Here is an 11,173-nt window from a genome sequence, read left to right on the forward strand (position 1 = left end):
CCTGCTGCCCTTAGGGTAAACGCCCGATTAATATTCGCCGTACAGTGTTGGCTATTTCCTGTCGAGTTGTTCTCTATTCTAAAAGGAGCTATGGTTTCCTTTAGAACGGAGGAAGGCAAATGTGGAAAGCCCCCTCCGTCTGCAGCCTGCACACACCTGAAAGCATGGTGCTTCCCCTTTTCTGTTGGGGGTGGATCTGGTGAGGGCTGCGGGTCCGCGCTCTCCGGGTCATTCTTGGGGCTTACAGCTCCCTGAAGCCCACCTGTGGCCGGAGTGGAAGGGGCCCTGGGAGGAGCAGGCTCAGGCTGTCCTTTCTAGGGGCCGGTGGAGACCACAGCTGGGAAACTGGAGGTAAGGCATGCGGCTGGGTGGGCCAGCCCCCTGAGAGGCCAGGCTGCTTGTTCGCAGGCCTGGGTACCTGGTGTGCGAGATCCCTGTGTAGGGCATGGGTTTCTGGAGCCACCCTCACATGAGTATTTTGCAAGTTTTATCTCCTGGTGCCATGCTCTAGTGTGGCAAGTGGGCACACCTCCCTAGGCGGGGCAGTCCTCGGAGTCTCCACCCTGGCCAGCAGGGAGATAATGTAATCTTGGGAGCCACAGGAGCCCACCTGTCCCTCGTGGGAAGGGAGGGGCCCAGGGGAGAGCCTCCGGCCTCTGGGCAGAAAAGAAGACCCTCTGAGGTCTTCTTTCTCTTCACAGGGAAGTGGCCAGTGGTCTGGGATTTGTGGGAGGAGGCAGACCCACTTCTTGGCATCTCAGGAACCAGGTTTTAGAGCCAAGGCCCTCTCCTCGCCCCTCACCCTTCTTGCTTGCTGTCCTCACCTGGCCTACAGCACCTGCCTCCCACCTGGGCACGACAGCAGCTGTGGTTTGAGAGCAGGCAAACAGGTCGATGAGCAGCCCATGTGCCTGTCCAGGGTGATGGGCACCAAGCATCAGCCAGGCTCTCCAGGGCCCAGGTGAGCGGGCCTGGAGGCCCAAGCAGACCGCACCTCCTGAACTCCCAGCTGGGGGGTAGGGGAGTGACAGTGGCAACTTCATGTTCTACCCTGTTGGGGCAGGGACAGGTTGAGCCTTGCTGGTTGCACCACAGCCCCTGTGGGGCGGAGGGGATCCCCTCCCAGGGAGTGGCCAGCTCAAGCCCCGACAGGCCCCGTGGGGGCGGTGCTGGGCGGCAGGCTCCTCACCACAGCTGGTGCACCGCAGCTGGGGCTGGGCCGGCCGGTTCCCTCTCCCTGGGATTGCAGCATCAGCAGCAGGTTTGCTGGAGGCAGCGGAGCCTGTGGGGAGAGCCCAGGAGGGGGTCTCGGGATGAGCATCTCAGATGGCTAACGGCTCTTGCGGCCCGGTGGGGGCCACTTCCAGATGGGAGAACCAGTGACAGCGCCTGTGTGGCTTTGTCCACCAGTGCTGCCGCATTTCTCCTCTGCACTGGTCCCAGATGGGGAAGCTGAGGGTCAGAGGGACCGTGGGGCTGGCTGGAGGGGCCCCCGCTGGCAGGCAGTGCTGCCCTGTGCTCCTGGTAGGTGAATGCATAGGGTCAACCCAGGGAACCCACCAAGTGCAGCCAGAAGAATAAGCACCCCGAGGTGGAGGGAGTAGAGTCTGGGGGACAGGGACAGGGCCACTTATTTGTGTGGATTGCAAAGCCTGGCTTAAAGCTGCCTGGGAGACTGGAAGGCAGGATTCGTGCAGACCCTGGGTATAGATGCCCTCAGCTGTAAAGGGCACCGCCCCCAAGGCAGCGCCCAGCCCCCAGGACCTGGCAGCCATTGGCTGATCTGAAAGCATAGGCAGGGTGTGCCAGCTGGTGTCGCTTCCTCATCAAAACGCATTGATGCTGCAGCTGAGCTGCCGCCCAGCCCCTGGGGAGGACACAGCAGCAGTGGCCCAGGCAGGGCAGGGCTTGGGGCTACGAGGGGGTGGTGGCAGGGGGCCAGGACCTGGGGAGCTGGGCCACGGCCAGTGTGTGTCTGCGAGGCCTTGCAGGGCAGTCAGCCAGCAGCACCCGGGAATGAGGAGGAGCTCCAGTGCCACCCCGGGAGGGGCGGGGGGATCTTTGAGCTCGGGCTCCGCTGGGCTTGGCAAGGAGACCCCTCCCCCGTGAGCAGCAGACAAAAGCAGCAGACAAAAGTGGGTTGCCCTCGGTGGGAATCAGAGCAGGCAGGCCTGGCTCAGGCGCCTCCGTCCGTGCCCAAGGCCGTGGCCTGGCTACCCTGGGCACAGGCTGGACCTTGGGGTGATTGACGAGTATTGCTCGCTGGATCGGCGGTTCCGCTGCACACCTGGCCCTTTGTAAGATCGAGGGGCAGGCGGGAGTGCCGGTGCTCCTACCCTCACTGTCTTCCTCTACTTCCTCCTCCTTGCCGGGCCCTTCTTATTTTTTTTTTTAACCTCCTCTCACGTGCTGCTCCAGGTGTGTTTTTTCTTCCTTCTGTGTTTTTCCATGATAACAGGTATAAGCTTAAGTACTGTGAAACACACAGCTCTTTAGTGTAGGTCCCCGTGTAGTTTAACGTTTGGATGCACTCGGAAAACCAACACCAAGGTCAAGATCCAGGATATCGCCCCCGCCCCGGAAGTGTCCCCCAGCCCACACGTGTGTGCACTGGACAGGCGTCGCGCCACGCTCCACGGAGCAGCTTGGTTGTGTTCCTGTGCACACGGGGCCTCTCATTCTGGTGCTTTTGTCCCTCTCCGTGTCTGTCCTGTGCGCGACAGAGACCCCCAGAGAGAGAGGAGGGCGAGGAAGGGGCTGAAGGGCAGGGGCAGGAGAGTGGCTGCAGAGGGGGGGCAGGGCCCCGGGAAGCATCGCTTTGCCTCTCCTTTCTGTACCCCCTTTCCAAGCTGCCCGCCAAACTCTGGGGAAAGCCCAACTGCTCTGGCCAGGAAAGGCTCGGCTACGTCCAAGAGTGGCTGCAGGGAGCAGGCGACACGCCGCTGACTTGGGAACCTCTCTACCCACAGGAAGCTGGCTCCCATGAGATTTTTCTCTGTCGGTGCTGTCCTGCATGTTCCAGGCTGGAGGGCACGTTAGCCTCCCCTCCCACCCCCCGCAAAAACAGTGCCACTGCCACAGCACTAGGCTGCTCAGTGGGGCACGGCTTGGCGGGCTCCCCATGCCACTGCTGGGGACCCTCTTTGTGTCAGCCGTGTGGCAGTCCCCCCCCCCGGAAGGCAGACAGAGGACCTGTCACTGCCCTCTGGGGCCTTGCTGCCCACGTGGCACAGGACGGACTGGGGAGGCTCCCTAGCAGCCGTGAGCAGGATGTAATTAACCCTGGCGCGAGCACAGCAGTCAGCAAGCCAGGTGTTGCCACAACACTCGGGCCAGGCAGGCTCGCCGCGGCTCCAGGAGGCATCGGAGACAAAGATTTGGGCCCTCAACAAACAGTAATTGAGCACGTGGCCACCTACCAGGTGCCATCCTCACTAAGCACAGGAGGTGGAAGGCAACGCTGCTGCCAGTGGCTTGCTTGCAGCTTTTCCCAGAATAATCTTGGGGATCATCGGATGGAGAAACGGACGGAACAGCACTGGGTGGGCACACAGCTCGCTGCTCAGCTACACGGGATGCTGGGCAGAGTTACCGAGGTCTCTGGTGCATGCCATTGTTTGGCTCTGCCTCCTCTCCCCTTTTCTCCCAGCTCGAGAACCCAAAGATTTTTTTTTTTTTTTTTTTTGACAGGCAGAGTGGACAGTGAGAGAGAGAGACAGAGAGAAAGGTCTTCCTTTGCCGTTGGTTCACCCTCCAATGGCCGCCGCGGCCGGCGCGCTGCGGCCAGCGCACCGCGCTGATCCGGTGGCAGGAGCCAGGAGCCAGGTGTTTTTTTCCTGGTCTCCCATGGGGTGCAGGGACCAAGCACCTGGGCCATCCTCCACTGCACTCCCTGGCCACAGCAGAGAGCTGGCCTGGAAGAGGGGCAACCGGGACAGAATCCGGCGCCCCGACCGGGACTAGAACCCGGTGTGCCGGCGCCGCTAGGCGGAGGATTAGCCTAGTGAGCCGCGGCGCCGGCCGAGAACCCAAAGATTTGTATAGAAACACTGTATAGAAACACACACACACACACACACACACACACACACATTCTTGCTGAGTCCTAAAAAGTAACCAGCAGACAACCTGACACTTCGCCTGTCAATGCCAGCAGGTGTCTCTGGGAGATAAGGACTTTGTCATACCTAAGAAATGCCATTATGATACCCAAGAAAAGGAGCGATCCAGCCCTAACGTCATCCAGTGCACAAACCCTATGAAAACGTTCCCGGCTGCTCTGGAGCTACTCCCTCCCAGCCTGCACGCACACATGCACATACACACGCACACGCACACGCATGCACGCACACACATACACACGCCAGTCAGGCTTCACACACCGCATTTGGCTTTGTGCCTCTTTAGTCTCCTAGGCTGAAACAGTGCCCCCGTCACTGCTGCCTTTCATCAGGCTGAGCTCTGCTGAAGCGCCCAGGCCGCCCGTGGGGAGGGCACCTGATACATCCTTGTTATTGGACACGGGTTGAACACTGCGGGCAAGAATGCAGCAAGGACCGGTGTGTGTCCTTCCTCCTCCATCGCATCCGGAGGTGGATTACGTCCGGCAGCGCCGTTACAGGCGGCCGCCACGTGCCCCAGCAGAGCCACATTGCCCGTTGGCTCATTAGCGAGTCACCTGCCAACAGATTCAGTTAGTAGTTTCCCACCAGTCTTCCACCGGTGGTCTGGTGTCCGTTGATGACCCTTGCTTGCATCAGTTTTCTAACCGTGTCATTTCCTCTACATTTCTCCTTTACGTTTGTTTTCTGTAAAGGCAAGTTTGCCTTCAGTTCCGCTGGGGACAAATGGACTGTCATTTAATTTGATGCATTTGAATCCATTACTTCATTATGCCTTTGATGCTTGGACTGGTCATCCAGCTGGCTCCTGGGCCCATTAGTCTTTGGTCAAAATTCTTTGCATTCTCGTCTAGCAAGATGTCCTGGGTTTACTTTATACTTTCCCTTTCATTCTCCAAGGAATTCTGGTTCCTTTTGTTGGCAAAACCTCTAACTCGGTACTCATCTGCCCACCCGGTATGTTTTTTAAGATTTATTTATTTTTTTCAAAGATATATTTATTTATTTGAGAGAGTTACACAAAGAGAGAAGGAGAGGCAGAGAGAGAGAGAGAGAGGTCTTCCATTGGCTGGTTCACTTCCCAGTTGGCCACAATGGCCCGAGCTGCGCCAATCGAAAGCCAGGAGCCAGGAGCTTCTTCCAGGTCTCCCACATGGGTGCAGGGGCCCAAGGACTTGGGCTGTCTTCCACTGCTTTCCCAGGCCATAGCAGAGAGCTGGGTAAAAGTGGAGCACTCAGGACTCAAACCAGTGCCCATGTGGGATGCTGGCACCCACTGCGCTGCAGCGCCGGCCCCAGAACCCAGTGTTTCTATCAGCAGCCTGAATAAGGGTATGCAGGATGCTTCCCGTGCACAGATTGTGCGTCATCTGACAAAACCGAGCAGGGGATGGAGGGCAACCATCAGCACTCAAAGTGCTCTCAGTAGGATGAAATCTGGGCCAGAACCAATCGATTTTTAGAGATCATTGTGCTTGGTTGAAAAAGTCAGTTGCAGCGTTTCAGGTCTGGGGGAGCTCTGGCTGTAAAGTGTCCGAGCCAGCAGCATCCTGTGACTCCGGCACCTTCATTCATTCATTCATTCACTTCTTCAGCAGGTACTGACTGAGGCTCTGCCCACCCCTGGCCGTCCTGGAGGCTTGGGACAGGTTCACAAAGCAAACTAGCCAACCCCCTGCCCACATTTGAGGAGGAAGGTTGGGGGCGGGCCCAGACAACAAGGAAGCACTGCCGTAAACAAAACCTGCTGTGTGTTTGCTTTGGGGGGGGGGGGGGGAGACAAGATCCCTGGCCAGGGGACCCCGGGAGCAAAGATCTGAAGGAAGCCCCGGACTCAGTTTCTTGGCTGTCCGGTGGAAGAATGCTCTAAGCAGGGCCTCCGCACAAGAGCTCCTACTGTGTGCAAGCCCACCTGGATCCAGTCTGTAGTGGGAACCCTTGGTCTTAGCCTGGGCAGCCAGTGGTGGAGGGTGCGAGGGGGCCAGGGCCGGGGGGAGGATGATGGATGGGAGCCTTGCAGATGTGGCCAGTGAGGTCTGGGCCTTCCAGCTGGGTCACATGGGGACCTACCCGGGAGCTCTGAGCAGTCACCGCGGCTGCTGCCTTGAGCTGTGGGGGCCGGGCAGGAAGGGCTGCCCCCAGCCAGAAGGCCAGTTGGAGGTCCTCAGGGTGGCGCCAGCCCTGGCCAGGGGGTCAGAGTCAAGGCTGCTGGTGGGCCGAATGTGAGGAATGAGAGAAGACGGAACGGGCAAGGGGTTCAGCCGTAGTAACGGGATTCTCATCAAAGACAGGAGCACACCTCTGGGGAGGAGTTAGTTTGGGGCATGTCCAGTTCGGGATGCCTGTGGGACAGCCAGGTGGAAACGCTGAGGCCTTCTGGAGGTCAGGACAGAGGTGTGGGGGCCCGGGAGTCGCATCCGAGACCTGGGCAAGGTAGGACCTGGCGCTTGGCGTTGCCAGCCTGCACCATGGACACAACATAGGTGCAGGGGCACCTGGGCCCATGTGTGTGCAGACCCCCGGGGTGGCTCTGCGCAGGGCGAAGGGGGCTTTCCCTGCACTCGCACGAGTTCCTGCAGGGCGGCCCCCACGGCCACGGAGAGGACTGGCGGGGCGTTCACACTCCTTTTGACCATTTGCTGTCGCCCTGTGCACATTTTGGAAAAATGGAAACAGGTTTCCCAGAACGTACTCCTCTCCCTGTAGCCAGTACCCTTTGATGTTCTCTACCTTCTACTTCGGGGTCTTCCCCACCCCTCAGGGCAACAGGGAGTCACCGAATTGACTTCAGAACCCACCCGGATCCAGTCTGTAGTGGGAACCCTCGGTCTTAACTTAGCCAAGCTCCTGGGGGGGGTGCCCATCGGATTTTGTGGCCGCCTTTAAGGGGTCTTTCCCCCTGCTGGATCACGTGCACGTGTAGGGACAGTCTCTCTTCGGCTGTACCTTAAACCTCATGATTCCACTTAAGCTAAGCTCGCCCTCCTTCCTTCTCCGGGGGGCTTCGCGTGGGCAGAATGCCAAGCGCGGACAGAGGAGCCCGCCCCGGCTGGGTGGACTGACTCCCCCCACCTCCATCCTCTACCAGCGAGCCCCAGCCGGGTTCAAGCGTTCGCAGACAAGTGGGTTCCGGGAGCAAGGGGGCAGGGGACGTGCTAAGGGAGGGGCCGGGGTCTTCTCCTCCGGAAGCGTCCAGGAGAGAGGTGCACGCGGGTTCCCAAACCAGCGCCCCCACCCCCGCCCCCACAGAGATCTTCAGGCACCAGAAGGGCCCGAGCGGCGGTGGAGGGTTTGAGAGGTGGGCGAGGGACCGAGGGCCGGCTCGCTTGCGTCCCGGCGCCCCAGCGGCTGCGGAGGCCCTGGCTTCCCGGGCCTGGGCTCCTGTGGGCGCGCTGCGACCCAGAAGCAACCACCCGGCTCCCCTCCTGCTTCTAGCCCGGGAAGGGAGAAAGGCGGGCGAGCCGGGAGAGGCAGGCCTACCCGCCCCACTTCCTCCCCGGGACGCCCCCAGCAGCGAGGAGACCGAGGCTACGCGGCGGGGCGCAGCCGGGCTGGCTGGGGCCGGGGCCCCGGGGGGCGGGGCCTGGGCGGGCCCTGGTGCCCGGCTGGCCACGTGACGCGTTTCCCCCGCCCCCCGCCAGGTCTGGAGCGTAGGCCAGCGGAGCGACTCGGGGGCCGGTCCACGGGGCGGGGCAGCTCCTGGCGAGTCCACCGGAGCAACCTGAGCCGCGACCCGAGGACGCCGGCGCGCCGCCATGGGCCGAGGGATTCGGGCCGCCACCCCGCGGGACGCGCTGCTGGCCGGGCCGCTGCTGCTGCTCGTGCTACCGCTGCTGCTGCTGCTGCTGCTGCTGCCCCCGACGCGCGCGCTCAGCGCCCGGATCAGCCTGCCACTGGGTGAGTGCCGGGGGGCCGCGGGGGGCGTCGTGCGGCGGCGGCCGTGACAAAGGAGAGAGCCCGAGAGGGCGCGAGTGAGAGACGGGGGCTCCGGGCCCCTTCCTTGTGTTTTCTGTCTGGACTAGGAGGGGGCGTCACCGGCTCTGTCACCCCCCACCCTTCGGGGAGTGCGCTGTCGGTGGTGGCAGGGGCCCCCTGCTGTCCACCCGCCCATCTGCCTGTCCGTGATGCTGACCAGAGCTGGCCGCGGTGCCTCGCATCCCCCCCCCCCTCCCAGGGGCTTTGACTGCTGGGGTTCTGCCATTCCCAGCAAGCGTATCCCTGGCTGGCTAGTGCAACCGCTGACCCCCAAGGCCCTAGGAGCCTTGGGCATGGGGGGGCACCTCTGGGCTGCCCTAGGAGCAGTCCCTCCTGAGAGGTCCCTGGTGCGGACCTCCGCGGCCACTTCCTCCTCCAGCCCTCCCCACGTGCCCTTCTCCATCCCCTCTTGGGGCTCTCTGGCGCTGGATCCCAAGCCCTTGCCATCTGCTCCCCCACCGATCTTCCTCCCCTGCACAATGGGCACAGGCCGTCTCCGGAACGGCGTGGGACCAGGTGTAGACACAGACATAAGGCACATGGGTGCCCACGCTCTTTAACTTGTTGATTGTGTGAATTAAAGGAAAGCATTGTAAATTCGGGTTCCCTTCCCTGCAGCATGCCCACCCCTAAAAGCACCCTATACACACAAGGAAATAATAGAACCAGCACTTCAATGAAGGCAGAGCCCTAGTGGCCCTCTCTGAACCCTAGCAGGCGGCCTGGGTTCAAATCCTGCCTCGGCCGATTGGTTACCGTGTGACCTTGAGCAGGCAGCTTAACCTCTGTGGCCTTGATTTTCTCATCTGTACAATAGGGATAATAATAGGATTAATCGGTTCTCCTTTGGAAAGTCCTCAGGACAAGGCTTGGTCCTGAAACTGCTCAGTAGGTGTCAGCCAGCACTGTTGTTATGCATTGAGGTCTGACCGCTCCTGCTGGGGGAGGGGGGCAGGTGGGTTCAGGCCTGCTGCCTGCCACCTCTGACTCCCATTGCTCCTCGGCCCTCAGCTTTGGGAGAAGGGGAAAGGAGCTGGGACCAGACGCTGCGGGGCTAGCTCATACAGCCGTGGCCGATGCTGGGGCGCTGGAGCCGGAAGAGGCCCTGCGCGGGGTGGCCAGCAGGCAGACCCGAGGAACTGGAAGTGGCCAGGGCGCCTGGGTTCTGCTAACTCACGCAGCTGCACTTCCACAAACTTGTGACCGTTCTGGTCTCCGGGCTCGCTGGGCACGGCTGCCACAGACGGCTGTGCGTTCTGTGAACTGTACAAAGGTGCCCAGGGGAGGGTTTCAGGGTACCTGTCCGTATCCTGCTCTCCAAGCTGAGCATCCAAAGAAAACGACCCCTTCTGCTGTGTTCTTCGGGCTCAGTCTGTCCAGAGGGACCCCTTTTTCCAGCCCCCCAGCCCTGGGATGACTCAGCAGTGCCGGGACACACTTGGCTGAGCTGCCCCTACACCCTGGAGTGACACCCCCCCCCCACAGGCAGGCCCTTGCTAGCCTGGAGCCCCAGAGGGGAATGCCCTGGTGACTGCTGGGCAGGCCGTCCCTCTGAGCGACGCCTGTGGTGGCTTCCTGTGTCCTCCCTGGGGGCTCGTTAGATGTCCCTGGCAGTGGGCCCCAGGATGGTGACCATGGGATCCAGCCCCGGGCCCCAAGGCCCTTCCCTTACGTGCTTCCCAAGGCCTCAGGCCCAGAACTGAAGACTACACCTCTGTTTCCCACCACCCGGCCACCCCTGCTGAATCCCCACCTATGCCTCCTCCCACCCCAGGCCCCCACTTGCCTTGGGACAATGAGCTGTGTCTGCTTTAAAACAAAATCCCTTGGGGCAGGTGCTGTGCTGCAGTGGGATGAGCCGCTGCACAGGATGCCCACAGTTCGAGTCCCGGCTGCTCCACTTCACATCCAGCTCCCTGCTAATGCGCCTAGGAGGCAGCAGGCGATGGCCCGAGTACTTGGGTTCCTGCCACCCACATGAGAGACCCTGATGTAGTTCCTGGCTCCTGGCTCCATCATGGCCCAGCCCCAGGTGTTGCGGCCATCTGGGAAGTGAAGCAGTGGATGTTTTCTCTCTGCCTTTCAAATAAATAAAAATTTCTTAAAAAATAAAATTTCCTGAAGGGGAGCATGGAGTCGGCTCTGCATCTGGGGTCCTTCGTCCGAGACCCTCAATGCTTGTTGAGCAGCACGCTGCTGGGGCCCTGGGGGGCGGCACCTGTGGTCTCACCCAGTGGCAGGAGGGAGAGGAGTGGGGCCAGTGCTGGGGGCTCCAAGGTCAGCTGGCAGTCTCTGGAAAGAGAATCCTTCAGAGAGCATGTGAACTCGGGTTCTTTTGCCCTGCAGCCTGCGGTGGGGAGAGTCCCAGGAGCAGGGGGGAGGCTGAGCGGAGGCAGTGGCCCGGCGTGGGGGCCATGTGGGGAGAAACAAAACAAACCTGCTCCCCTGGCTCCCCGGAGTCTTCCCGGGGTCCCCTTATTTGGGCAATTACAGCGAGTCACTAATTTCCCCTGCCCTAGAAGTGCCTGGCTGGGCAGCTGTGCACACAGGATTTCTGAACCAGATTGGATAGAAATTCGTAGGCCTGCAAATTGCAGGCAACAAAACCCCATTGAGCAGAGAGAACGGGGCAGTTGGCAGGAACGGGCTGTTTGTCCTCTGACCCCGGAGCAGGCCCCAGGGGTCAAGGCTGCGCTGAGAGGGCCTCTGATGCTGGGCCTGCGCCTGCGAGTCTTTCCCTCCCTCGTTCCTGGCCTCCCACTCATGCAGTCCTTTGTTTTCAGCTCTGCCTTGTGGGCACACATCTCCCTCCCAGAGCCCGGGGGGGAGAGAGCGCTGGCTGCGGCAGCTCACTCAGCGGCCGCACGGCCTGTGGCAGGCGGGTTTTCACGGGCAGTAGCAGCACCTGTCTCCCCAGGTTCTGGGAGCACTGCAGGAAGTAATGTATGTAAAGTGTCTGGCACAGGGCCTGGCGCGTGCTGCGTCCCCGGCACAAGGCAGCAGCCTCTAGCCGCCTTGCTCAGCAGGGTTGTCTGCATCCCTTTGGCGTCCGAGGTCTGAGCACCGGCTGGATGCAG

The 11,173-nt window shown here is 61.1% G+C and overlaps 1 protein-coding gene across 3 annotated transcripts in view; it reads left to right on the plus strand.

Moving 5' to 3' along the window:
• The window catches only part of SEMA4B (semaphorin 4B), a 32,809-nt gene that overhangs the window by 2,428 nt on the left and 19,208 nt on the right, over positions 1-11,173 (plus strand). For 2 of the 3 annotated variants that reach the window (XM_089310719.1, XM_002721507.6), the window contains exon 2: positions 7,763-8,018. In XM_089310719.1, coding sequence (XP_089166845.1) covers positions 7,877-8,018 — 142 coding nt within the window. In that variant the 5' untranslated portion in view covers positions 7,763-7,876. Of the gene's footprint in view, positions 1-194; positions 352-7,762; positions 8,019-11,173 lie in introns of those variants that run through there. The other variant, XM_070054550.2, reaches the window with a different exon arrangement.

This window comes from Oryctolagus cuniculus, chromosome 12, assembly GCF_051225735.1.
Source record: "Oryctolagus cuniculus isolate XC-2025 breed Fujian yellow rabbit chromosome 12, ASM5122573v1, whole genome shotgun sequence".
NCBI lineage: Eukaryota > Metazoa > Chordata > Mammalia > Lagomorpha > Leporidae > Oryctolagus > Oryctolagus cuniculus.